A 26,293-nucleotide genomic window follows, 5' to 3' on the forward strand; every position below is an offset into this window, starting at 1 on the left:
GTCCTCATTGGACTCCATGAGAGACGGCTAAATACGCGCATACCCACCCACCAGCGGATTAACACCCAGGTAAAGTTACTGACCAACGCGTTGTGGGTCTGGTATGACGGTGCAAAGACGAACTAACTTCGGCTGTCTAAGGAGAAACGGGAGGGTCCTAGAAGTGGCACATGCATATCAATTTTATGTGTAAACGAATCACGCCGCACTTACTTGATAGTGCCGTGAGTAGTTTTTGACCCGGGTGTCCAGGTGTCCGTGGAACAGTTCATCCTGAGAGTTGGTCTGCTGCACAAGTCTCTTCGGCTGTACAATCTCCTCAGGAAAAGGTTGCAATTCTGCCGGAACACCTTCACCACAAAGATACGGAGAACAGGAGTCGTACGGTGGGTGATACTGGATCTGAAACTCACGTTCGGCTAACTACAACAGATAGTCGGTCTTTTATTGAAATTTACGCACGGAGCCAAAACCCACCAGACACACCGTAGAACCGAGTCCAGAATGTGGTGAACAGCAGGCATCTCACTGTCAGCATGTCTCCTCGGTCCGGCGTGGTTCGCGAGACACGCGGTGTCCCAGCTGAGGTGCAGACGCCGCGTGACCGTTCAACGACGCCTTCAGCACATCAAAGGCGGCGGCGCGATGTGCGAGGGACGCAGGCCGACTGAGAGCGGTAGCTAAAGAAATCACCCGTTATCCAAATGTTCACTCTGGTCCTAAAGTTGTAGCGAGCTACGAGTTGAGGAATATTATCTAATAATGTGAGTAAGTTTGCTTCAGCTGTGTGCGGTTTGGGAGTAACGCAACCCATCTGGAGGACAGAAAGCAGCGGAGAGCACGGATAGTTGCAGGGGGCGGGGGAGGCGACAGCAGTGCAGACCGTCTGAGAGCGACGCAAAGCGACTGACACTTGCAGATTTTATCGATCTCATTGAAATGTGTTTTCAATTTCCATTCATGCGCAAATAGTGACTAACGCTCCTCATTCCAATTTCCGGGTAGGTCAAGGTTCGTCTATCTGAAATGAAATGAAGTTTTTTTCTTCTTTTAATCTCGATTGCTTAAAAGAGACAACTATCTCTAAAACTTGTGACAACAGAGTATGCTTTAAATTAATAATAATTTATTAGAACATGGAGGGCATTGGATTAAAAAAATGACAATGGCAAAAAAAATAAAAATCCTGGAGAAAAAAAGTCTCATGACCCACTTGTACTTTAGGTAAAAAGGACAGAGAACAATAAACGGTTTATGTCAAACCATCTTAATGTGCTCAGTTGAAGCACATAGTTTACAGCATTGTCATAGAGCTTCATAATAAATGCAATTAAAAACATTAAAAAGTGTTCACTGTTCATTTGCGCAGTTCAAATACGATTTTTTGCCATTCTTGTGAATTTTCAGTGCTGGACCTCCACAATCTGCACCAAAGCCCTGGATGAAGCATTGTTAAGGAGTGTTGCTGCAGATTTCTCTGGCTGAAGAACGGTGTGTAAGCGGGACTCATATGTGCTGTCATGCATCCATGCATGCGGTCGTTGGAGGACATCCTTGTCAAGTTCGCAGTTCTGCAAATTAAGGTTTCTGTGTCCTGGAGCTGCAGTGGACTCCAGCTGAGGCAGCAGCTCACAGTCCCAATCTGAGTCTGATGATGACACGAGCTTCCCCACATCCGGGATGAGAGTGGAATCGATACAGAAGGAGGTGGATTGTGATGGCTTGGTGTCTTGACATGCAAGTGGTTCATTAAATAACTGAATATAAGGACCCAACCATACAGGCTGAACTTTACTAAGACGGGATATGTTTGATTGCTCTTGCTTTTGTGGACAAATCTGTGCAGCACAATGCTCAAAAAACAAACTAGGTGATAAATGACTTTTGCAAGCAATGTCCACATTGGATTTTCCTGACAAAATTTCATCAGCGCCTTCAGGCAAACCGCCACCACTGGTTGTCGTGGTTCTCCTTCTTTTGCATTGCACGTGCTTAGGAGTGGAAATGTGACGTTTTTTGGTTGTCCTGTCAGAATTATTACTGGGCCAGAAATCCACTTTTTGTAGAGAAGGATTTTCCAGGTTTGATTGAGGCAAAGAGTCCAAGTAGGAGTCCACTTTACAGGCACCGACAGTACTATAGCACTGAGGACTCAGGGCTGGAGGTTCTGAATACAGGCAGTGTGGCTCCAAGAACTCATCAGAATTAGGAATCTGAGGGCTGAGGACAGGGGGCTGGGAATATGGATCACAAGAGGGAAACAGGTCGAGCTGTTGAGTTTGTTGGCTCTCTGGGTCATGGTGGTTGAATTCTAAATTCTTTTCCATTATGACCATTGATGATGAAATATCTGGTTCTTTCACTTGGACGTGGCACAGGGAGGATAATTTCGCAGGAGGAGTCTCTACATCTGGGATTGGATATGGTCCCACTTGGTCAGAGGCAGCAGGAGAGCCAGACGCAGCCATCCATCTGGGGTTGGAGGAGAGAGAACCTACGTTGGCACCATCAGCGTCAGTCAGAGGCAACAATTCATCCATATAGGGAATCGGTGAAGGTGCGGAATGCCTAGAACAATGATATGACTTGAAGTTAGAATTGGGCTGCACAACAGTGAACAACAGAGACTTTCATCAATCAACAGAATTTAAACGAATTGATAATGCATTTGCCACAGTTGATTCTTATAGCAGCAGGTCAGTGCCTGTGAATTTCAGATATATTAAGAGTGCCAAGTCTATATTCATATCTTCCAATTAACATTTGTTTTTTGTGTTTTATTCTTATTACTTCAAAGTTGAGACAAAAAGAAACAGAGTATATCTGGAAAAAGTAATCCGTAAAGCAAAAGAATAAAGATCATTTAAGATTCCATTAGAAAAAGTTACCATGCCTCAAGAAACCATTCTATGAAGTGTTGGGACCGAAACAAAAGTACTTGTGCAATATATGTGTAATTTCTAGCACATTAATTCCTGCAAAAAAATAAAAAATAAAGTAGCAGAGAATGTGAAGTATGCCATATTTGTACAGAATAAAGGCGGCCAATATGTATGTGACACCGGACCCACAGGAATGACTCCTGAGGCAAGAGCTGGACGGTGGGTACCTGTCACTAACTGACAGTAGTGAAATGAGGCTGAAGCCTGGAAGCATCTGAGACACCAGTTGGTCTACAAGACTGTAGTTGGAAGAGTCTTGAACAAAGGCCCGATGCTGACCAGACTGTAGGTGCTGAAAGGAAAACAAAGACAGGATTAGTTAATATATCAAATCCTCTCCAACCATCTAATCTCAAATTTTTGCACTTTACTTCTTCAAAATTGGAGAAGGGCTGGTGGCAACATTCACAGAAAGAATGATCCCTTTTTCGATAATGCCAGGGTGACGGGCTCAGCGCCGAGTGAGAGTCTTCTACTGTTGCACCACTTTCAGCATGACTCCTTTCCCTGATAAGCACAACCAATGTTCACATATCAAACATTACACTAGAAGAAACCAAATAGACCTTATATATATATACATATATATATAGATATATAGATATTAGTGGTGGGACTTTAACAAGTTGATTTGTTAATCGTAATTAACACGTTAAAATATTTTAATCACATTTAATCGTTTTAATTTAATTGAACAGTTTGCTCTCCAGACAACATGGAACCTTTCTAAGTGCATGAGTTCCTGATCCACTGATCACACTGATGCAGGATGGAGGAATCTCTGAACAAAAGAAGTCTGTTTGCTTTTGTTCAGGGATGTTTTGCGCTACACAATGGACAGGGTTTCCCCTACTCTGAATGTACTTGAAATTCTTATAAAATTGAAATTCTTATACAAATATTTAAGACATTCAAAGAGCTTTAGTTTAAATAAGGTTATGTAAAAACTTGAATATAGCCACCATTGTGATTTATTGTGCTTTTGTCAAACTGATGCAAAATAGACAATATTTTGGTGTTTAAATGTATGTGTCCATTATTAGTTTGACTAATATACCAAATTCATTCAAATTGAAAAATGTGGCTTCTTGTGGCAAATATTCTTATACCATTACACTGTGATGAATTGAGATTAATCACAAATTCCCAAATTAATTAGATTAATTGTTTAATCAAATCCCACCCCTAATATATATATATATATATATATATATATATATATATATATATATATATATATAAAAATATATAAAAGGATGAAGAGATTTACCCACCTGTTTTTTACTGGAGCCTTTTCTGCCTGCTTAACAAGTACACGCGACGGAGACTCAAAGGGACTAAATCTATTTGAAAAGTGCAGAATGGGGAAGTTCATGGCCTGCACATGTAAGGGCTTGTACTTCCTGCAGATACAAGAGAACATTACACATATTTACATCTAATTAATACGAAAACACAATAAATGCACAAGTCGTTTTCCCCTAAACCTTCACATGTACACAAACTGACTGATTTATAACTTAACTTAAAGGGTAATTACTTGTTGTTAAGGATTGCAGATAGTTCAATGCCATAACCCCATAATTCCAAGCAGAACTCTGTTCTTTCTGAGTATGCGGCGACTAACCTGCTCGTCTCTAAAAGCAGTGGAAACATGTAACACTGGCAAATGTCTTCCCTGCGCCGTTACCTCAGTTATGCTTTGCACTTGTAAACTGTGTATTAGTACAAAGGTATCCAACCATGATATAACCAGAAGGGTAGTTCAGCCAAAGATACAGCAGGGGTGGTTTCAATAACAACCAGCTTCAGTGAAGCACTTTAATGAGGTGAAAATGAGAGGACAGATGAAAAGAGTTGCGCACAAGGAGATCCCCTGCAGAGTCGAGCAGCCAGTGAAGCTTGCGCAACCTCGTCTGGTTGAAATCTTATCTGCGACAGCTATGCTCCTGGGGAGCTTTAGCACTAAGGGGCTGTCACATTATGCCGCAGCACTGTGATGGTTCAATTAGGAAATGAAAGCACAGTTGAGTAGACCACCGAGAACCACCATACAGGGTGGGAGATTCATAGAAATGAGTTCCAAAAGAATCAATCTAGAAGACATTTGAATTCTGGTTCCTCATTTCTGAAAACAAAATGTGAATGAGTTATGTGCTTATATTTTCCAATATTAACTTCTAAATTCTGTCAAAAGGACAACTGAAAACAGCGACTAGGAAAGACGCTGATTTTACCCAAGTTACTGAAGATCACCAGACTATTCATTGCTCACTTATGACGTCTGGATCTTTACTTCACTAACTAAAATCCTCTAAATCGTCAGTAATCTCGCTCACTTTGTTCAATGGGTTGCAAGAGTGGTGTGGATCAATCAAGACGCTCCGTATTACACAGCTTGTTTCGCTATTTCCTTGTAAATTAAACATGACGAGACTCTTTCATGTTTAGTTTTGGCTGTGAAATGCCACACTGTTCCAGCCGTTACGGAGGTCCGTCATCAGTTAATATCTAAGGTGATGATGACTGGTAGAGCTAAGAACTGACTGAGAAATAAGGTGGTCAACCCGATGGTGGTAAATAAGTTGTCGCGCGACTGATGACAACTTCCTTGAGACGTGCTTCATCGTGGGTCACAAACCAGCTATTTCGCGCAGAGGGCCAGCTGGGGAGAAAAAAAAGGACATCGCCTGAGGCACAGAGGTGCGAAGCTGCACAGCAGGGGACGAATCGAACTCAGGCCCTGCATGAAAGAACCCGCAGTGTGAAACCACCCTTAGTGAGCAGCGAGTAGGGAGGAGCAGACACATCACAACCAGCGGGGCTTTCTGCGCCCGCTGTCACACGTGATCAGTTGTTGTGTGCGTCAGTGACAGGTAGCGATCGCCATTCACTGATCACTCTGAAATCGGCTGTTCATGATTGGTGACCGATCGATCGGAGCATGCCTAGTCTTATGTAGTAGCTAGCAAGAAAGAGGCCTTTATAAATGTGCAAATTCATTTTTATTGTACCAAAATTCCTTATTAGCCTGCTCCTTATCACACTATTTGGGACTATTATCCCCAGATAACCTCACCAGACAAGGAAACAATCTAAATAGAGGCAACTCATTAAAAGACAGCACAGGGTCAATAAAAATGCAGCCGCAGAGAGCAAAACAAAATTGTTTACTGCAACCTAACTCTCATTTAGAGACAAAATGATTACCAAAATGACAGACTAGATTGTTTATGCTTTTCCCCCGTTTCACTTTTTATCACTTTAAGTCATTGTACAGAGTGAAAACGAAGCTCACCTGCTGACATCTTCAATTTTAATGAAGGGTGATCTCAAAGCAATTGCTGCAAAAATGATGAGAAGGACAGAGATTAGCTACATACAGGCGGTGTTATAGCTGTATTCTTCAGATAACATTCAATAAAACTGTAATATGAATCACACTACCAAAAAAAAACGAATCAATAATTAAAGACTAACATGATCATTTATTTTATGATACACTGAACAAAATACTGTAACTGTTCCACTATTTTTTTTTCATCAAGAGCATTTCTCTGCACACAAAGCTCCCCTGGAGTGGTCAACCATGTCGCGATTGTCTCCTCTTTCACCTGAGCGCTTGGTTTCCATCATTCATTGATCATGCAGTGTTGAGTAAAAGGCAATCCATAAATGTTTTATCATTCGGCAAGTAAAAACAGGTCTGGTGTCTGTCTGTCTGTGTGTGCATACTGTACCTATAGTGAACTGACCTTTGACAGCAGGATTCTGCTATAGCAAAAGAAAGAAAAAGTCATCACGCTGTATAAATGTTTGCATAAATAAGTGAGAAAGTGAGAAAGCAGCAGTAGCAAACTTACATCAGTCTTTTTCTGTTTTCTTTGAGTGTCCTTGTTCAAATGTTTTAAATACAGAAGTACAGCTAGAGAAGCATGAAGGAAAAAACTGTAAGCCACTAAACTGGGAAACTACACAAAAATATGCAGACAGCTAGTCAAGTCTTGCATTGTTGATATTTATGTGTGACGTCTGTGATCAATTAGTCAACTTGATCTTGGTCTCGCAACAAAAGGATACCATCCACAAACAAAATTTCAACTCCCCATGCCTTGGCGTTGGCCAAAATACTGCTTCCCAGCCGCTCCTTCAGACAAAGGAAAATGGTTGATGATACATTCATGTTATTTTTGTCTGTCAATGTGTAATGACTTACATTGTTGTTGCGAATGGCTTTTTCCAGCAAAGCCCTCCCTCGACTGCCACAGGCCTGAAAAGATGCATGAAAAGAAGCATTCAGAGGAAACTTGTTAAAGTACAACAGATTACAAAACTAAGACTTTGATGATTTGGAAACACTGATCACCAGAAGACACGGCGAGGACAACAGCAAAAACAGAGGCATATAATATTGAACACATATTAACACAAGTGAACATGACAAAATACAACAATGAATGTAAAACACTTTGAACAGTGGAAACTATCTAGATGCTCTCAGAGAAATGGAAATGAAGAATTATAGATCATCCCTAACAGAAACAGTTAAAAAATGGAGACTTTGAAAATAATGTAAATGTTGATATTAACAAGACTCTTTGTTATTTCTCTACAGACTAAGTCTAATTGAGCACCTCATCTCGGTTTGAATGTATGGCTGTTCCCAGCTCAAGGGGACAGGTCACTGTATGTCAGACATCTAACAAATTGTTGCACTGTAAATAAGAAAACTGGAAGCATTGTTTGGTTGAATGAAATAAAAACAATGAGAACAAATCAGATGTTGACCAACTTATTTAACAATGTATTTGGGATTTGTTGAGTTAGTCAGGAGCTAGAAAGGGACTTGGATAACTACCACAAAGATACAGTTCTGGGTGGGTTTCAGGCCATGACAAATAGACAGTCAGGCAAGAACAGGAAGAGAGATATTTTGCTCGCCAGGCAACCACATCTCATCCCTGCTCCAGACCTTTGTACAATTATATGGAGGACTTTGACGGTGACAACAAAAAGTTTCAAGATGATCTGATCGCACTGTTATCTGATCATATTAATTAATGTTTTCCCTTGAGCAACAAACACTTCATAATTACTTTCATGTGACATGAAATGAGATGTGTATTTACTTTGCTGTACTTCATTCTGCCTTGACCACTCATTATCCCATGATGCATTTGTCTTTGTCTAATATTTGAAGCATCATCATGCTGAAAATTGTTTTTGATTGTTGAAGTTCATCATTCTACATTTGTTCAAGTGCTTGGGTTTGGGAGGTTATTCACGATTGGTTTTGCGTTCGCTTACATTTGCCAAGCTAAGCTAAAAGCTGCTCAATTGTTCAGCATGTCATCTCGGGAAATTTTTTTCCCTTCCGGGAAACAAACTTCAAACATTTCCCTGCGACGGGTACCAACAATACGTTTTATTTAACCAGACAACATAAAACATATTGAGCATTAAAATGCTCTCAACTTTTAACTACAGTTATATAATCATTCAGTTAACATTTTCTCTATACACATATCTAGTATATTGTCACTGCTCTGCTACATTACTAAATCATCTATAATAAAATAAAATGGAATCGCTTGATAAATTTTGGTGTTTGGGCCACGCTCGCTCGCCTGCACGCACGCACGCACGCACGCACACATGCACACACACATATAAACATTCATACCATTGTATTCCTATTAGCATATAGTGCCAACTTTGTCAAACATAACCTTTATGTCCGTTTTATCCCCGATAGTACAGAGTAACAATGTTTTAGGTGTCATAGGTCACATGTTTTTTCAGTTATGGCAAGGATCAGAAGACACCAATTGAGAATACAGAGAAAGAGGAGGGAACACAAATTGATTTATAAAAAAATAAATAAATAAATAAAAAATAAAACATGACAATTACCTTCAGCTTTGAATGCCTAGGTTGTTGTTTGTCTTTGATGAGGATATTATCTTCCTGCACCACTGGACCTTTGGCTTCTTCACTCTCCTTTTTTGCAACATTTAAAACATCTCGATTTCCAGTGACAACAAAGCTTACGCCGTTGTGCAGAAAACTCTCAACCCTCTGTAGATAGAAAAAATAAATACATTAATTTTAGGTAAGTGAAACAAGTTAAGACTTTATATTATTTATTGACCCTCATCTACTTTGTATAATTTATATGGCTAAAAAAAATAGTCAAATGCAATCAATAGTGGACCTCACTGTTGCAGATGAAATAATCTTAGGTTTAAAATATTTGAAGGAAAGAATACATTTTCTGCTAATGGTAATAGTTAAACAAATATAGAGATGGGCACTTAAATGTCTCATGTCTCTTGTAGAATGCTGTTGTGTTTATAACATCAGCCAGTTTAATTTACGTCGTAGATATTGTGGCTGTGAGAGACGGTGAGTGCTCAGGGTTGATTGTATCTTCGTAGAGTCTAGCGAAAGATGTGGCGGAGAAATTGTGGCAATATATTGAGTAACATCTGATGCCGTTGTTGCATTGTGACCGTTTATAATGATTTTATAATCACAAAATAACTTCAAGGAGGTTGGTAGTAACTCTAACCTCCAAAAAAACTACAAATTTGCTGAATTGTTTTACTGCATATGTCACTTCCACCTACCCTCGCTGCTTAAAACACGACGCAAACGTCTAATCATCATTACTGCTAACATGGATGAAAAGAAAGAGAGAGCAACCGGACAAAAGCGCCATCAAGACTCAACATTGGCTCGGCTTTCACTCGCTGGCCTGATCTCAGAGATGAGGAGGGTTTTCCTACCGATTCTGCTTTGGCTGTGTTCCTGCTGGACAAATGAGTAGTTTTCGGAGTTCCGTTACTATCAGCCACGCAACTAACTGTGAATACTGAAGCATGCTGGTATTACTGTGTTAGTTTGTATTTTACGTGACACTAGTTTCCCATTATTTTTATGTAATAGTTTCCTTGAAAACTGGATTTTTTTGTCATGTTATATTTATTTGATTGCAGGATTTGCTAATAAGTAAAACATGTTGCTCTGACTAAGCAGGACAATACCGGTGTGTAATGTGACGTTTCATAGACCTGCTTATCAGTAGCACCTTGTGCTGAGTGTAGCTGTTTAAAAATTGACATGCAACGTTTATTTAGTCAGTTTGGAAGGGTCTGTTTGTAACACAGTTCATTAGCATCAAGCAACAAACTTTGGAGGTCTAAAACTGACAGTTTCAGTCAGCCAGTAAACTTGAAGTCAGTCTGATAACCTATAACATTGTGTAATGTTTACATAGTGCCTCTATTTCCACTGTGTATTCGTTAGCATGTTGGCAATGAATAGTGATCAAGACCAATGCAAGAGAAACACCATTTCTCTACAGCTATTAGAAGCAAGCAATGTCTACACCGCGCAAGCAACACCTGCAACCACTACAGCCAATAGTATAATGGGTACTTTGTGTTTTCTTGGGAATGCATGTTTTTGTTTTGGGCAGTGTTTAGTAATTTTCAAAATGATCTCTTTTTAGAATGAATAGTACTTTCCCAGAAAGACTAAACTAAATATTTGTGCAAGTTGGGCACAGTTTATATTCAGGATATGGTGCACCTTCCTAACGGGGTCGGCGCGTGTGTTTACTGACATAAATTTTTTTTTATGTGTTCCATGTGTTTTGGGAATTTCTCTTCGGAGATCAATAAAGTATCTATCTATCTATCTATCTATCTATCTATGTATCATTGTTCTAAACTTGTAAGCGCGTCACCCGACGACAGCAAAGACGGGCCAGGGCTGTAACAAAGTTAAATGTTTCATTTGTCAAATGATAATGTTTAGCCATAATTACATGCGTTACCATATTGCTGTTCATCTTTCACACTGGAAGCAGAAAGCACGCTCCAACCGAAGGCGACTGGAGATGACTGGAGTGGATTTTTTAACACAATGCGCTTGCTGGTGCTCATAGGAAATTTGGTTGTCTTCAGGCAAAACACTACCGTTTTAGTCCACTGGTGCTGCCAAAATCGTCCAAAACTGAAAGTTCTTAAGTGTTGTTTCAATGTGGAAGCCTGACTTTTTTTGCAAATATGATAGATACTAAAGTAGTAGTAGTAGTATAATAATAACAATAATAATAATGACATCACTTAATTTAAATGCAGTGATCCGCCATCACAGAAATGCTGCATTCGAGGAGATGAAAAAACTAGGGATGCTCAGGTGGATCGGTCACCTATCGTGATCGGCCGATTTCAGCGTGACTGGTGAATGCTGATCACTACCTGTCATTGCCAATCATAACAAACGATCACGTGACAGCTGGCGCTCTGATGAAGCCCCGCAGGTTGTCACGCAACCGCTCTTCCCTACTCGCTGCTCACTCAGCAGCAGCCATGAAGCAGCAGTCTGTCATGAAGATTCTCTCAATTTGTCACTTAAAGATGACACACATTTAAAGCTCCAGCACTTGACAAAGAACAAAGTGTTAGCGCAGCTGACGCTTAGCAACACCCGGTGGTCCGAGCGTCACATCCAGAATGTGAAGCTCATGACAGCAAGTCACTGCTACACTGAATAAAAAAATACTTCATTGCGATAATTCTAATTTAGACACTGAAGTGAAATGCTGAACGAACCAATTTTAATTCATGCGATTCCTGATAATATTCAAGTCATACGATTACATCAGAAATGTCACATCAGCACAGCTCTTGCTACCAAGCCAACTATGGTTTAGAGCCTCAGTAACCACCACTGTTATTGTGTGTTGAGTGTGTTCATGAACAAAAGTAGCCTCGCTATGATCCTTAATTTAGTTGTACTTTGGTTGTCTTGTAAATGTCCCTCCCAATACTAGGTAAGGTAAGGTAACTTTATTGTCATACTCACTCCTCCTTGGAAATAAATTGCCTCTACAAGAAGTGCTGCTGGTCGTTTCTTCAAGTTGTCCAAATAAAATACTTTCCCCGCGAGTTTCTTCTCTCCAGAACACAGTTTCCCCAAGAGGCCCTTGGTCGAGGCTTCCTGGTGTTGATGCATACCTGTCCTTGAATGAGAAACGTGCCAGCTCCCTTGTCAAGGTGAACAAGAGCCTGAAAATCAGTAAATGTGAGAGTGAATAATAAGATCAGCAACAAAATCTTAACAAAAACAAATGAAATCATGTGAAGACAATATCCACCATAAATATGTGGACACGCGGCACTTCACACAAAAACAACAACACATAACATCTGAACGTGTCTGAACAGAAAAAGTTAACCGTGCATAATAATACGTCGAGGAATACACATGAGTACATCACTGCACTTCTTTGCATAATGAGATCGGAAGCAGGCACATTACCGGACAGCTAGAATGTTAGCTCCGGTGCTAAATGAGCTAATCTATGCCCCTCAAAGACAATAAAATTGACTTTCGGCAGAAGAATCCTACTATTACGTACTGATGTCACAATTTGATAACTTACCTTGAGTCCTGTATCTGTAAATAGGACCAGGTAATATATTTTCTCAAACACACTGCCGTAGGTTGGAACGAAACCGCCACCGTTTAAAACACGCAGTAAATTTGGAAAAAAAATGGACGACGTCGTCGTCACTTCCGCTGAAATATTGTCATTTGAGGCTTCGTCTCATGATTCGTTTCAGGGTTATTATCAACACTGCTACTCATATTGCATTATGAACGTATTCCAAGTATTACACAAAATCAAAATGCAGGTCAAATTATATGAAGGCGTACTTGAAAGCATCATAAAACTTTCATCTAATTATGTTGTATTGCAATAACAATAGTAATAAGCACATTTCGAAACAATGCTTTCCAGACTGAATGAATGAATGTTTGTTTAGAGACTTAGACTTCCTTTATTGTCATTGCACAGGAAAACACAGCAGTGAGTTTTTAGTTTATTTTCATGGCTTTTTTAATTAAATCCTTTTAGGGATAATAGAGTGTCATAGTACACGGAAAGGTCAGTTTATTTTGGATTTATATAAAAAAAAATAACAACTATAAATATATAAATAATAAAAAAAATCAACTTTATAATGTCAACTTCATTAGGGCAGCAAAGCAGGTTATTGAAAAAAGTTCTTCCCATTTAATGAGTCTAGGTCAGTCTGAACATCTATCCAAAAGGTCTCTACATGTTTGCTTTGGAGAAATAGATCTTCAATTGTTCATAGTGTGATTCAGTTGTGTGACAGCATGATCATTTGTCCTCTACATGACAAATAAATGAACATATGACTATGAGTTAACAAGGTCAGGTTATCTATAAATCACAATATATGTGATTTATTTTGAATGGTAGTTCTTTAATTGAGTTTGAAAGTACATGCTTAAGGGTAATTCAATGATCTTATTCCAAACAACATCTTTAGTGAGCCGTTAGTTCACTTATATTTTGTGGATGTTCTAGTACTGGGAATGTGAATGGGTATAGATGTTGAACCAAAAATCATGATAATACTGTGGTTAACTAGGGACAAAATAGTGAATGAGAACTAATGAATTTGAGTTACACTAAAGTTAGCCTCTTAGGCCACACCCTGAGTGTAAAAAAAAGGGGAAACAATCTTCTGTCCTGAAGCAGTCTGGTGAGGACATGTTTTTTGCTCATGTCTGTCAGCACTCACACATGCAGAAATCTGTATTTTGTTTTAATCTGATCAATAAAATTCACCACTGAGGCTCATTTCGACTCAACTTATCTTCAGTCAAAATAACTTGTTTTTCTCCTCCACGTCATCGGTCTTTTCAGAATCTTTTGTTCCAGTTAATTTTAATAGTATACTTATGAGTGGACAAATGTAACACATTTCATCCTCCATCAGTTACAGTTAGCGAAATGATTTGTTTTGGGGTTTATTTTTTTCACTTTGTGTGGTCTATTCCGTCTATTCCTAATGAAGCTAAACAGTAGTTTTAGGTTTCATTACATCAACAGCAGAGAAAGGGTACAGCACTCTTTATAAGCAATTTGCTTTACTGAGTAGAATAGAAAAGATCTCCTGTTAGCCTGCGATTAAATTTAGATTTAATACTGCTCATAACAGGGTCAAAATCTTTCAGTATTTATTGTTCACTATTTTTTGTAATGCAAATTCCCAAGTATTTCTCTTCTTCCAGAATTGTGCAAATATTGGTATCAGATTTTCAAAGAAAGAATGTGACATGTGTTTAAATTTAAGTTTAAACCAGACATTTTTTTTTAAGTATCTATGACACATAAGGCATATGCAACTTTTGATTTATTTACCAAAAATAATGGTGTCATCAGCAAACTGTGATGTTTGTAACTCTTTGTCATTGAAATCAATGCTTCTAAAGGAATGCTGTTGAACAAGTAAATTTACAATTTGAATGACTAATGAAAAAAGGTAAGGGAGAGAATACAATAATTAATAATTGTTGCAGCTACTATTATTTTTCCAGCAGAGGGCGGTATAAAACAAATCTGCTGCCTCATAATTTTACAGCAGCCATAGCTCCCTACAGTTCAAGAGATGTGATACAAGTGCTGTAGAGTCACTACAAATCACGATGCATGACTAAGATTTTCAACGTTTCATCTGAGGGTGCAGTTGTGGCTTGAAACCACGTGACAATCCTCATCTCGCCGTCGGCAGCAGTTGTACTCATAAGATTGATTAGAATATACGTCCTTAAAATATCTGAGTTGATCTGCTTTTATTTTGGTTCTATTCTTTGTTCTCCCCTCTTTGTCCACCCAAGCTTGATCCACTCATGGCACACGCCTGGGACTGATCCCACAATCAACTTCACCGAGGTTACCTGCTCTGCAGTTCCTGTCCTGCGCTAAATTGTCAGTGCAGTCCATTTGTGTTCGCTTCTTTGCTCCTAGAGCTTTAATAGTCAACTTTATCCTAAGTCAGTGAGGTTCTGCCATGCACTTTCCGTTTTTTCTCCCTTTGTTCTTCCTGTGTTTACTGCTGCGTGTTTCCACCACGAGCATGTTTTGTGTGTTGTTCATTCCTCCCTTTTTCCTCTGTGTCTTTGACCACCATGTAACTGTCTATTGCTTTTTACTGGACTTTGTTTATCACCACCATTGTGTCTTTATGGACTTGTTTTCCATGAGCATGACCTCCATGTGATTGTGTTCCAATTCTTGTTTGTTTCCAGATTTACTCCTCGGCTCTGTTTGTGTTTTGCTCCTGATTCAGTGACACTCTGAGTTCTTCCTTCTTCAATGTGTTATTTATTGAATTAGTAAGTTGTTAAATTGTGTTCTCGTTGTCAAGTCTCTTTCCTACCGGTTAGCACTCACACTTCGGCTCTGTGCACACGTGATTCCCGACAGTAATTAATTTCTTGAACAAATCATTACAATTCGCCCTGAAAGACACCTTTTCACATCATTTTACAAGTGGAGGTATATGTTGCGTGTTGAATCTCCTCTGGAATCATGTTGCAGTATCAAGGATCCAGAGTTAAAGCTTGACTTCGGAACAATTTGCAGATACCCCCCTGTGGATTGTAGGATCTTGGATGGCTTGTAGGGGCTCTGCATTTCTACAGTGTAGTTGGGTCCAGGCCATGACATGTTTCTCAAGTTCTCAATAAAATCTCACTTGATTTTAAGTGAAGTGAAGTGAAATATTTATTTAATATATGTATTTAAGACGCTGTTGCAAGACATCAGCATATATATAGTTTCCCTTCAGGCATTGATGTTGTACTATAGTATTGATGAGTTTTATTAGGATATTTTACTGTCAGTCAATTCATAAATTGAACATTATTAAAGTGATTAAAAATGTGTTTTTCACCCAAGAATCAAACTGTACACCGTGACTTGACATAATTGACTGCACAGCGACTGGCAGTGATTGGATCCACGCCTGCCAGGGTGATCTTGAAGGCATTGATGGTTCTTCATTTCAAGACAGTGACTTAAGATTTAAAAAAAAGAAATGAAACCTGAACTGTTTTTGGTGCACTATATCATGCTTGTCAACGTAAAACTTATTTTAATTATTATTGAACCTGTTTCACAAGTACGTAAGAGAAGTTGTCTGTAGTTGTATGTAGTTGTGTATGTTGTTACAGTATTTAAGTTGACAGTTCATCAGCAAGTCTTGATAATGACGCTGCACTCTCAAAACTGGCGGGCGACGAAGGGATTTGCCTTTGAGATGTGCTTGTTGTTTCAGCTGACTTGCTAATTTGGCTTGACCTGACCCTGACCTTTCCCACTCGACTGGTCCTATTCACATCGCACAATCATGTTAGACGCCATCTCCCTTCATATCTGATCCCTGCTGACTTTCCACAGACTTGAGGTCACTTTACTCCTTGGTTATGCAGACGCTATTAAGTGACATGTCATTTCCTGTGGTGAGCCTTGAGGGAGTCCCTGAAAAGAATCACCAGGTGACTGTAAAGAACACATTTTTTCATCATTCGTTTTTATATAAGACATGACCTCTTTCTCTTGCATATTTCAGTTCCCAGTAATGTTGGATGCAAACATTATTGATCCCTCAATTAATCCTGACATTGTGTGTCGAGGAGTACAATTTGCGTACGTTAGAGCAAATAGGCCAAATATTACTTTCACCCAGGGATGTTTTCCAATGACCTCCGTGAGCTAAGTGAACAAATAGACTAAATTGACATCAGCCAGGAGAGGACCACAAATTAATTTTATTAGAGGAGTGGAAAATTGTCAAATGCTGCTGCTCTTGACGTCAAAAGTAATAAACTTGTTGATTCATTATCTCCAATCACAAGTGACACTATATTCTTAAATAACTGCCTTCCGGTGATTGCATATCTGATAAAACCTATTGATTTCTCTCCATTCAATTATCCTCCCGAGGTGAAACGATAACATGGTTAAAGGACTGGAATCTTGTAAGAGGTCACTCCAGATTAGAACATGGGTTTCCAATGCCAAAGTGCTCTCAGGCTGATTAATGTTGTTAGCATTTCATGTCCACAGAGTGTCATTTTGCTGACGGTGAAAGAAAACGATGTGCGCCACAAGTCGGACTGATAGCAGTGGGCATTGGCCTTGTTGGTCAGTTGCAGGAGCAGCAAAAGAAGAGAGGAGCAGTTTGAGCAGGCATTGGTCCTGGAGATGAACAGCAGAAAAGGCTGAAAGGGTCAGAAGGGTTTGTTGTCTATTACTCTGCAGGACTGAACCCAAATAATTGCTCCCAAAATCTAACAACCCTCCATCAACTCTCTCACTCACACACAAAGCAAGACTGCTTCTACTGACTCAGCTCATACCTCCACCTCTCCAGCATCACCATCAATTGCAGACAAGAATTGGCTCAGAGCACATCCCTGATTTAATCCGACAGCACTCCTATAGCACTACTGTCTTCATGCATGTCCTGTATATCCCTCACATATTGCATTCGTGCTTCTGATTTCTTCATTTAGATAAAATACTGAGGGCAAATGGAAGAAGACGCTGAGAAGCTACTAGAATCAAAATATAAAAAATATCTGCTGTATTTGATGCTATGTCCTCAAGTGAGGTAGAGGAGGTATCAATCACATCATTTCTGGATGAATGGATGTTTAGTTGTAACTACAATGGACATCTCCATAATTTACAATTCTTGGCATTTTTAAACATTTCACACAGATTGAAAATGAGCAAAATGAAGACTCATTTTGAAGAGATTCAGACGCTATGCAGACCCGGTGATAGCAATGATTGTGAGTGAAATGTCTGATTCCTATGCCTTGTGTCCAAATATTCGCTATGTGGGATGAAGATGAGTGCAGGCCAGTTGTTCTGCCTGATAGCTTCACAAAGTTACTGAAATCTGAATGAACTATTTGAGTGTGTGTGTGTTCACTGAAATTAAATTTCAGTGAACACACACACACACACTCATTGTCATATTACTATCCTTGTTAGGACTTCTGACGGTCTCTCATTGACTTTCATGCTTTCCCCAGCCTCTAACCCATAACCCAACCATCCGAAACAAATGGCTAACCTTTACCAGGACTCTGAACCAAATTTAGAGCCCTGGTTATAATGACCCAGTTACTTTGACATTTTAACCCTCAAATTGAGGCTTAAACTTGTGGGAACTTAACTTAACTGAACCATCCAAAACAAATGGCTAACCTTAACCAGGACTCTGAACCAAACAAACCCATTGTAATAAACTACTTTAACTTGTGTTTTAACCCTCTAAACCTCGTGAGGACAAGCCAAATGTCCTCGCAAGAAGGTGGCTTGTCAAGACACACGCGCGCACACACACACTCACACACTCACACTGAATGTATACGCCTGAACCTATTGTAAACATGACACATACTATCAACAAGTTATTGCATATTTTAAAATCAGTTCATTTGTCTTCCACCCAGTCCAATGTGATGTCTCACTCCACAGTTTTCTCAGAAGTTGGAAACTCAATCTATCTCATTTTTTGGCAATGCATCCTAGTAATCGTCGTCAAAATAAATAATAAAAATAATAAACACTATTGCATTATATACAATATTTTACAATGTGACGCAAGCAGTTATTGTGCTTTCTGAATCCCACACATGTACACGCTGCCCGCGTGAACCCGCCCGCGCACGCTTACCCATCCTCCCTCCTTTGTCGACTCACGTTTCTTCTTATACACTACGAAGGTTTGGCACGGAGGCTGACGAAGAGACTCGAACGGAATTTCGGCGGACGCTACTGGGTAAAACCGCCAAGTTTGATTGTTTTCTAATATTTTACGCAACTGGTACATTAAATCTCTCATCCCCCACTGTCAAGGCTCGCAACAAAAACGGTAAGGAAACACTTTCTTAATTCATATCTCTGAGTGGACTGTATTTTGCGGGGGAGACGGGATCGTTCTTGCAATAGTCTTTGTTCACTAGTTACGGTAATACTGAAAGTACTATTTGCTAACTTTCGTAGCGAATGAAATACTCGAGTGAGTGGGTGGTTTTATGTATACCTTTTCTAAAATTATTGAGGGTTTTTTTGTTTTCTTGACTTTATAAATAAAATTTCTAACATAAATGTCAACAGTGTAAATTAACTACAACTACTTCAAACAAAACTGTATTAATACTTGACTTTCTGCTCAAAGACTGTGAAGCCAGCTATTTAATCAGACTAATCATGAAAATAAGTAACACTGGGAAACTACTGAGTACTATCTTCTAGTGAAGCCAAGCCAGCTTTTCTCCTGCTCCTGTCCTCCCTCTTGCTCCCTACTCAGCTTGAAAGGATGAGCTGTGTTACCTGCTGCTACAGCAACTGGTTTGTCGCTTCTCCAGTGTTGAGCTACATCACAGATGACATTTTCAGAATTTTGCAAATAAAAAGTCGCGTTCTTTTGGCAAAATTTACCTTACAAAATTCTTTGCTTCAAGCAGTAACACCACAAATGTTCTCCCTCAAAGTCATATGTATTCATCGCTCCTGACTTGGAACTGTGGCGTGGATCGAAACACAGCCAAGAAGTGGGCGGACTAGAAACAAGGAAGCAGTGAAAGAATGAAAGATTTTTCATATTCATTGCAGTGATTACCTTAAAAATACTTGCTTTTAGTCATAAAAAAATACCAGCTTTCAAAAATAAATATCACACATCTACAACCGCTCTCACTGGGCCATCCCTTCAGGTGTCTGGGCTGCACACACACACACTTAAGTTCTGCGAGCAGCGGTAGTGTTAGTATAATTTTATTATTATGTTTGTCTCTGTATTGTCCATTTTAAAACACCAGAATAATCACGTCCACTTCTATGATACGTACTGTGTTTACCTGTTGTGGAGACCATCACGGGTATTCATGCAAGATTTCTGACTTGGAGAATTACCTTCTCAAACACTGGCTGGAGAGAATCAAGATGATCAGGGCACTGATTACATTACACCGGTGTTTGGGTCACCGGCGTATGGTAATGTTTACTCTTTGGTCATTTGGTCAGTGTGAAATAACATTAAAGAACAGGTGGGATTATTCCTATATTATTAAAAAATAATACAAATATAGTTCGGAATATAGTGTGTAATTACAAACGCTGTTTGTTTTTTTAATAACAAGTAATTCATTTCTTTTTCCGTCATTGCAACTGCCTTATCATTAAAATGCATGTGAAGTGACACGTTACTGCAATTTGGTTGAATGAAGCACAAGGTGTCACGTTCCCTCTTTATTTGATCATTTTGGTCACCCTTGGTGTCAAACGTGTAGTGCAACGGCCACCGTCGTCCTGGTGATGCTTCAGAGTAAAGTGTGATTGAAAGTCTGATAACAGTGTTGAACATTGAAAATTTACTGGATACGCTTTGCCTTCCATCCTCTGTCTCCCTGCCTGAGAAACCCATTGTGCTTTATATTAATGTGCAACCCAGTCTTGACGCAGACAGAAATAGAAGCCCTGTATGTTCTGCCTGTTTTGACATCAGGGTTGTATTCATATCCTTTATAATACAGTGGTAAGTGGAATTTAATGACAATTATACTTCTTGTTTACTAGGGTTGGGCGATATAGACAAAAAAAGTTATCACGATAAATGTGGTAATTTCGGCGATAATGATAATTATCACAATAAATTCATTTTCATTCCATTCCATGTGTTGTACACACTACAGTCTCACTTGAAACTGTTTCACGATGAAAATGATTACTGGAGTTTGACTCCAACATCATTATTTGTTTATGTCTAAATGTAATAGTTAACCAAGTGTAGAGATGAGAAATTCAATGTGTCATGTCTCTCGTAGAACCCGGTCGTTTTATTTAGGGGTTAAATTGAGCCGTCTGTCTGCTGTATCTCAATAAATGATTATTTACTCATATTCTATTCTCAAAATCATGATGCAAAGTGTCAGTCCTTTCTCTTGTGTGATGAAAAACACTTTCACAATTCTTTCTCCTAAAATAGTTGTTTTTCTTTGCCTTATTGAATAGTTCACAAATACTTTGAATGTTTTAGAATTTGTTAATGGTCCCTCACTGATGCCGGGTCGTAGTATTAGCGCTACCTGTGTGAGTGTGTCTGCGATCAGTGAACCCTAATCGGGGATGCGGAAGCGGACGCCGCCACCAATAACGGAGCGGAGGTCAGTCCAATATCCAAGTGTTTTCACCATTATTATCACCAGGATTAAAACAAAAAGAGGTTTCCAAATTTTATTAAACTTCTCAGATTGTCCATGCATAGATGGTAATGCCTTCAGATATTTCCATTCCTAAGCTGGCTTCCCAAGTTGTTTTATGAACGACTTTGTATATTAGATAGATTAGACGATACAGCACCTTTAAAAGATGAAAAAGCACTCAAACATATGTCGATTTTAGAGTGAATAGATAAAGTCGGGAAGCAAGCATGTTTTTAAGACAAAATTTCATACTTGCAGGTATGGAAAAAAAATTACTCTTAGACAAAGAAAATTTGTTGACTAATTGTTGGAAAGAGGCAAATGTCCCATCTATGAACAGGTTCTTGATACACTTCACTCCCAGTTCGGCCCATTTTGAAAAGGCATTATCCATCAATGAAGGAGTAATTGAATGATTATTATCAAGTGGGCATTTAGTCGACATTGATTGAAAGCCCAAATACTGAGGAAACTGGACCCATATTTTCAATGATGACCTGACAATGATACCTAGAAATGGAAGAAATCTTGGAGTGTAACAAAGATTGTAGTGAGGCTGGATATGAAGACTGTGCCTCTATGGTAAGCCTTAATGGTGGATCTTTAAGAGATTCATATTGAATCCAGAAAGTTCATTTTTTTTATGTTAAGCAAAGCACCCAATGGAAGTGCCATGCCTCCTACCCCTTTTGCACTGTGAAGAGAGTGAAGCTTTAATCTGTGTCTGTATCCCTAATGAATTAAAAAATATTATTAAAAAAATTATATCAAGTTCTCGAAGGAAAGAACAGGGAATAAATATTGGTAATTTCAATCATGAGTGCACTGAAAGGTCTTTCAAATAATTCATAAGAAATAACTCACTTCGCCCAAAATTCACCACATGTCCTGAGAGTTTTGTAGAAGGAATCAAGAATTGAAAAACTGTGCTGTATTTGAAGTAAATAATTGCAGTTCATCTGTATATAGAGAAACCTTGGAGATTCTACTCCATTTCTGGGAATTCCTGTGAATTCCAGGTGACTACGAATGGCAATGGACAAAGGCTCTATGACTATAGCAAATAAGGACTGAGTAGACATCCCTGTCTTGTCTGAGTTTAAGACATTGGTCATTACAGTAGCTTGTGGAGTAGTAGAGTAGTTTACTCCAAGTTATAAAGTTAGAGCCAAAATTTAATATCTTCACATACCAAATCCAGATTCCAAATCAACTAACAAAATATTAGTTATAAGTTGTGACAGCTGAGCACACAGAGCACAAGCTCTACAAACAACTCATCACAACATGTACTTCAAACTAGTATACACAAAAGGCAAAACTAACATACTTTACTTTGAGAGACACTTTTCACACACATGCAACATAAAAAAGGTGAGAGAAAAGGTCAAACGGATCAATCAAAATGGTGTTAAAAATTAACTGTTCTCATTCTTGCCATTTGCTGTCAAGGTCAGATGCTTTAGATTTTTTTTGTTTGTTTGTTTAGATTTAATGTGCCAATCATTTACTCTGTTTGTCTCCATGCTCAGGAAATGAAAGTGCAATATATGACTGAAAGCTGTGCGAAATGGTAAATGGTAATAAAATAAAACAGACATAAAGTGCCTACCTACTGCCTACTAAATTCCGGACTATAGAGGGCACCAGATATTAACTGCACCCACTAAATTTATGTGGGGAAATAGATATTGTTCATACATGAGCCACACATGTCTATAAGCCGCAGGTGCAGTGGTTCCCGTTTGCGGCTTAGAAAGGTCAGTGGTTCTAAAATGCATGAGCATCACTTCTAAACTAGTTTTGAAAACAGGATCCAGCATTGACACTAACTCATGAAACAAACTGGGCAATGTTCTCAACTTCAATGAACTCCTCTCATCTTTTATTTACATTAAAGCGCTCAAAATGTGCTGTTTTCGTCCGTGTGTCAGAAGTTCTGACATCACAGCCCGTCTGGAAACGATGCATTTTGAGTGCTTTAAGGTCAGTAAAACGCCTGTGATGTCATTGGTTTGATGTGACAAGGCTGAATATTTTGGTAGCATGACGCTAGGCTGTCGAGATCCATATATTAGCAGCATCGTTGTATAATCCGCAGGGTTCAGACCATGAGAAAAAAGGTAGCGGTTTATAGTCCAGAAATTACAGTAATTCGATTGTTAACAAATAGTTATTGCAAGCTGAAGAAAAAAAGAACCATTTGAAACAGTTGCTAACATGTAATAGAAAAACTTGGACCTGGAGATAGACTCCTTCGAGTTTACTATTGACAAAGTCCATGGCAGAGTTTGGGTTGTCGAAGTTCTCCACCTGGCATTGAGATATGTAGAAACCAATCAGACACCAGATCTCCGAGTGGCGTAATGCATGAGGGTGAAATTGGAAAAGAAATGGACAAAATGGAAGACACCCTAATTTCTGCGGTGGCTGCATGTCCCGTCCTTTACGACCCGCAATGCCCCTTTTACCGGGACAGAAACAGAAAGTATCTTGTCTGGAGGGAAGTCAGCAAAATCTCTTCTGTTGGACATTCACAATTTAGTTTATGAGCGTACAAGACAAGCAAGCAGCTAATTAGGTTATTAAAGTATGTCATTGTTCAATTTCTTTTATTTTTTTATCTATTTATGTATTTTTCATTTCCAATTTCTGGATCATAGGAACCAGGCTCCCTGTCCTTCCTCTTCTCACTCAAGTCCCTCATTCCTCCAGGCAAGCTCCTTTCATGATGAAAGTCTATTTAAGTTTATGTACAGTAATGTGTCTATTTTTGTCAATAAATGTTTTGACTGGGAACCTTGGTTTGGTTAGAAATGTCAGCCAACCTCTGCTCACAACGTCCAGTTTATCCTGGAAGGTCTGTCTTGCAAATTGTATTGTCAAGTACATCTGCTGATCCACTGCAACAGTAACACCTGTCGGTAGCAGACAAATCTGTTCAGATTCAGTGTCACAGAATGACGTTGTCAGACTTCCAGGAGAGCTTATCCAATCACAGGACACATATGCGTTGACTTCTACATGCGCCAGTGCCAGGGCCCAGAAATTAAACACTCGCGACGTGATTGGTCATGTGAACGTACTGTGTCCATTCACTTACAGCGGGCCGGGGTATCTGTTTTGATTGAAGGCTGAAGGCTGAGGCAGATTTCATGAAGTGTGCCTATTGAAGGTATTCCGGATAACATGCTCAAGAGAGCAGCCAGTCACAATGATCATGTTTCATGCTTTTGATATTTTTTGAGTTGTTCGTTCTTTTTCTCGCCAACTCACATTGTCATGGTCTCCTTTCTCTCTGCAGTCGAGTACAGTCTGTTCCTCTTCAACTCAAGTGCTACTGCTGTGATGGGTTGGAATTTCCTGACTGGACTGCTGGAAGAAATCCATAATCACTCAACATTTGTGGGCAAGATCTGGCTGACCGTCCTCATCGTTTTCCGTATCGTGCTGACCGTTGTTGGGGGAGAGTCCATCTACTATGACGAACAGAGCAAGTTTGTTTGCAATACAGGGCAACCGGGTTGTGAGAATGTGTGCTATGACAGCTTTGCTCCGCTCTCTCACGTGCGCTTCTGGGTCTTCCAGACAATTGTGGTTACAGCTCCTTCTCTTATGTATCTGGTCTATACGGTCAATAAAATTGCACAAATGGAGGAGCATGATGACAGTGGAGCAGGGGCTACTCTGTCTCTCAGAAAGAAGCAATATGTTGGGGGGAGAAGCCAACAAAGATGCACTGAAGAGGCTGAAGATGGCAATGTGGAGGACCCAATGATCTATGAGATAATAGACATGGAGAATGATGGTGTAGTGAAAGGAGGGGTTGGAGAAAAGCAGAGCGAGGTCAGGATGCGCCACGATGGCCGTAAGCTGCTTCAAAAGGATGGCCTGATGCAAATTTATGTTTTGCAACTTCTGGTACGAGTTGCTCTGGAAGTGGGCTTCTTGTGTGGTCAATATGCTCTGTATGGATTTACTGTCCCTCCCTCCTATGAGTGTACATCTCTGCCCTGTCCTCACACAGTCAACTGCTATGTGTCACGGCCCACTGAGAAAACTATCTTTCTCCTCATTATGTATGCTGTCTCTTTTCTTTGTCTCGCCATCAACATTTGGGAGATGCTTCACCTTGGTTTTGGTTCTTTCTGTGAGGAAATGCAGTCTCACCAAAACCAGTCAGCTAAGTGTTACAGGCTCACAAAACCGGCCGGCAGTCTGGAAGATCCGGCATTTAAGTGCAGAGAGTATGATGGTCAGCCGTGCTCTTGGGACATACCCTCTGCACCACCAGGCTACAATTTCACTGTCAAGCCCCTCCTGGTGTCTACAGCACCTGGTGAACAAGCTTTACTGAGCAATAACTTAACTCATTCCAAGATAGTCCACCAACAGAACAGCGTGAACATTGCCCAAGAAGAGCGCCAGCAGAACTCCAACAATAAAGACATTTCTGCTGCCAGAAGAGGTGTTTCCTGTCGAGTCCCTATGGACAGCCCACAGCTTCAAAAAACCATGAGGAACAAGTCTCAGCAAGAACGTAAACAAAGGCAAACCTCCAAACATTGCTCCAGCAAAGCAGACTCCATCAGATGTTGCAGCGGCAATAACAGCAACCTCAAGTACGGAGAAGTCAGAGGTACAGAGTGGATATGATATGATCACTGCATGGAGATGATCATTGCAGAAATATAAAAAGCAGTCCACCAGCTCAGACACTATGGGAATGGTTTAACAAAATGATCTTACCGAGTCAGAGAAAGCAAAAGCCTTATCATGATTGTGAAGGGCTAAGAAATGCCATATCCTTTGTGCTAATGAGATCAAATATGGAATCCTTGAACAATGGAAATGATCATCATGCAGATGCTGTGTCATATTGACATTCTGGTACATTGTGAGCCCTGTATTTTACAAAAGGCTGTTATAGAAAACAACGGTTTTCTATACGTTTTCCTTTTGAGCTGTCATTGTTTTGGTGTATAGTTTCAGTTGACTGCTCGATCAAATGTGGTCCTGCTTTTTTAAGCATGTGAAGAAATTTGAAGTATCTGACTTAAAAAGGTATTCCAAAGTTCATAAGCATTTTATGATTTATTTTTCTCACTTATTTGGCCACATCCGTCATTCAAGAAGTCAATGTATACGTTGTACATTAGTATGATTGCATCGAATACTACTGTCCATTTGCACATGAAATTGGGTTAAATAGATGCAACACACGGGTTGATTTTTTT

At 39.6% G+C, this 26,293-nt stretch overlaps 3 protein-coding genes across 18 annotated transcripts in view; 1 reads left to right on the forward strand and 2 right to left on the reverse strand.

The window, feature by feature from the left end:
• Nucleotides 1-799, reverse strand: part of LOC128758849 (disintegrin and metalloproteinase domain-containing protein 11-like) — a 31,506-nt gene extending 30,707 nt beyond the window's left edge. For 12 of the 13 annotated variants that reach the window (XR_008414549.1, XR_008414550.1, XM_053865256.1 and 9 more), the window contains exons 1-2: nt 478-799; nt 214-350 (exon numbers count right to left, since the gene is read on the reverse strand). Coding sequence is in view for 11 of the 13 variants with exons in the window: in XM_053865256.1 (XP_053721231.1) it covers nt 214-350; nt 478-538 (198 nt within the window). In the remaining 2 variants the exon portion in view is untranslated. The remainder of the gene's footprint in view (nt 1-213; nt 351-477) is intronic. The other variant, XM_053865252.1, reaches the window with a different exon arrangement.
• Nucleotides 800-1,122: 323 nt separating this feature from the next.
• On the reverse strand, nt 1,123-12,497 carry dbf4b (DBF4 zinc finger B). 4 transcript variants are annotated; one of them, XM_053865266.1, is made up of 12 exons: nt 12,397-12,497; nt 11,817-12,019; nt 8,856-9,020; nt 7,159-7,212; nt 7,023-7,089; nt 6,806-6,867; nt 6,698-6,713; nt 6,241-6,286; nt 4,217-4,345; nt 3,314-3,449; nt 3,110-3,234; nt 1,123-2,568 (listed from the first exon to the last, which is right to left on the reverse strand). In XM_053865266.1, the coding sequence occupies exons 2-12, from the start codon at nt 11,964-11,966 to the stop codon at nt 1,404-1,406; spliced, it is 2,115 nt and encodes a 704-aa protein (XP_053721241.1). In that variant the 5' UTR covers nt 11,967-12,019; nt 12,397-12,497; the 3' UTR covers nt 1,123-1,403. The 4 variants fall into 4 exon arrangements, with proteins under 4 accessions (XP_053721241.1, XP_053721238.1, XP_053721240.1 ...); XM_053865263.1 differs by having other exon boundaries at nt 6,683-6,713; XM_053865265.1 differs by having other exon boundaries at nt 6,698-6,716.
• Nucleotides 12,498-18,587: 6,090 nt separating this feature from the next.
• Nucleotides 18,588-25,712, forward strand: LOC128758894 (gap junction gamma-1 protein-like). Its single transcript, XM_053865363.1, has 2 exons — nt 18,588-18,724; nt 24,361-25,712. The coding sequence occupies exon 2, from the start codon at nt 24,405-24,407 to the stop codon at nt 25,710-25,712; it is 1,308 nt and encodes a 435-aa protein (XP_053721338.1). The 5' UTR covers nt 18,588-18,724; nt 24,361-24,404.
• Nucleotides 25,713-26,293: the final 581 nt, after the last annotated feature.

This window comes from Synchiropus splendidus, chromosome 5, assembly GCF_027744825.2.
Source record: "Synchiropus splendidus isolate RoL2022-P1 chromosome 5, RoL_Sspl_1.0, whole genome shotgun sequence".
Taxonomy (NCBI): Eukaryota; Metazoa; Chordata; class Actinopteri; order Syngnathiformes; family Callionymidae; genus Synchiropus; species Synchiropus splendidus.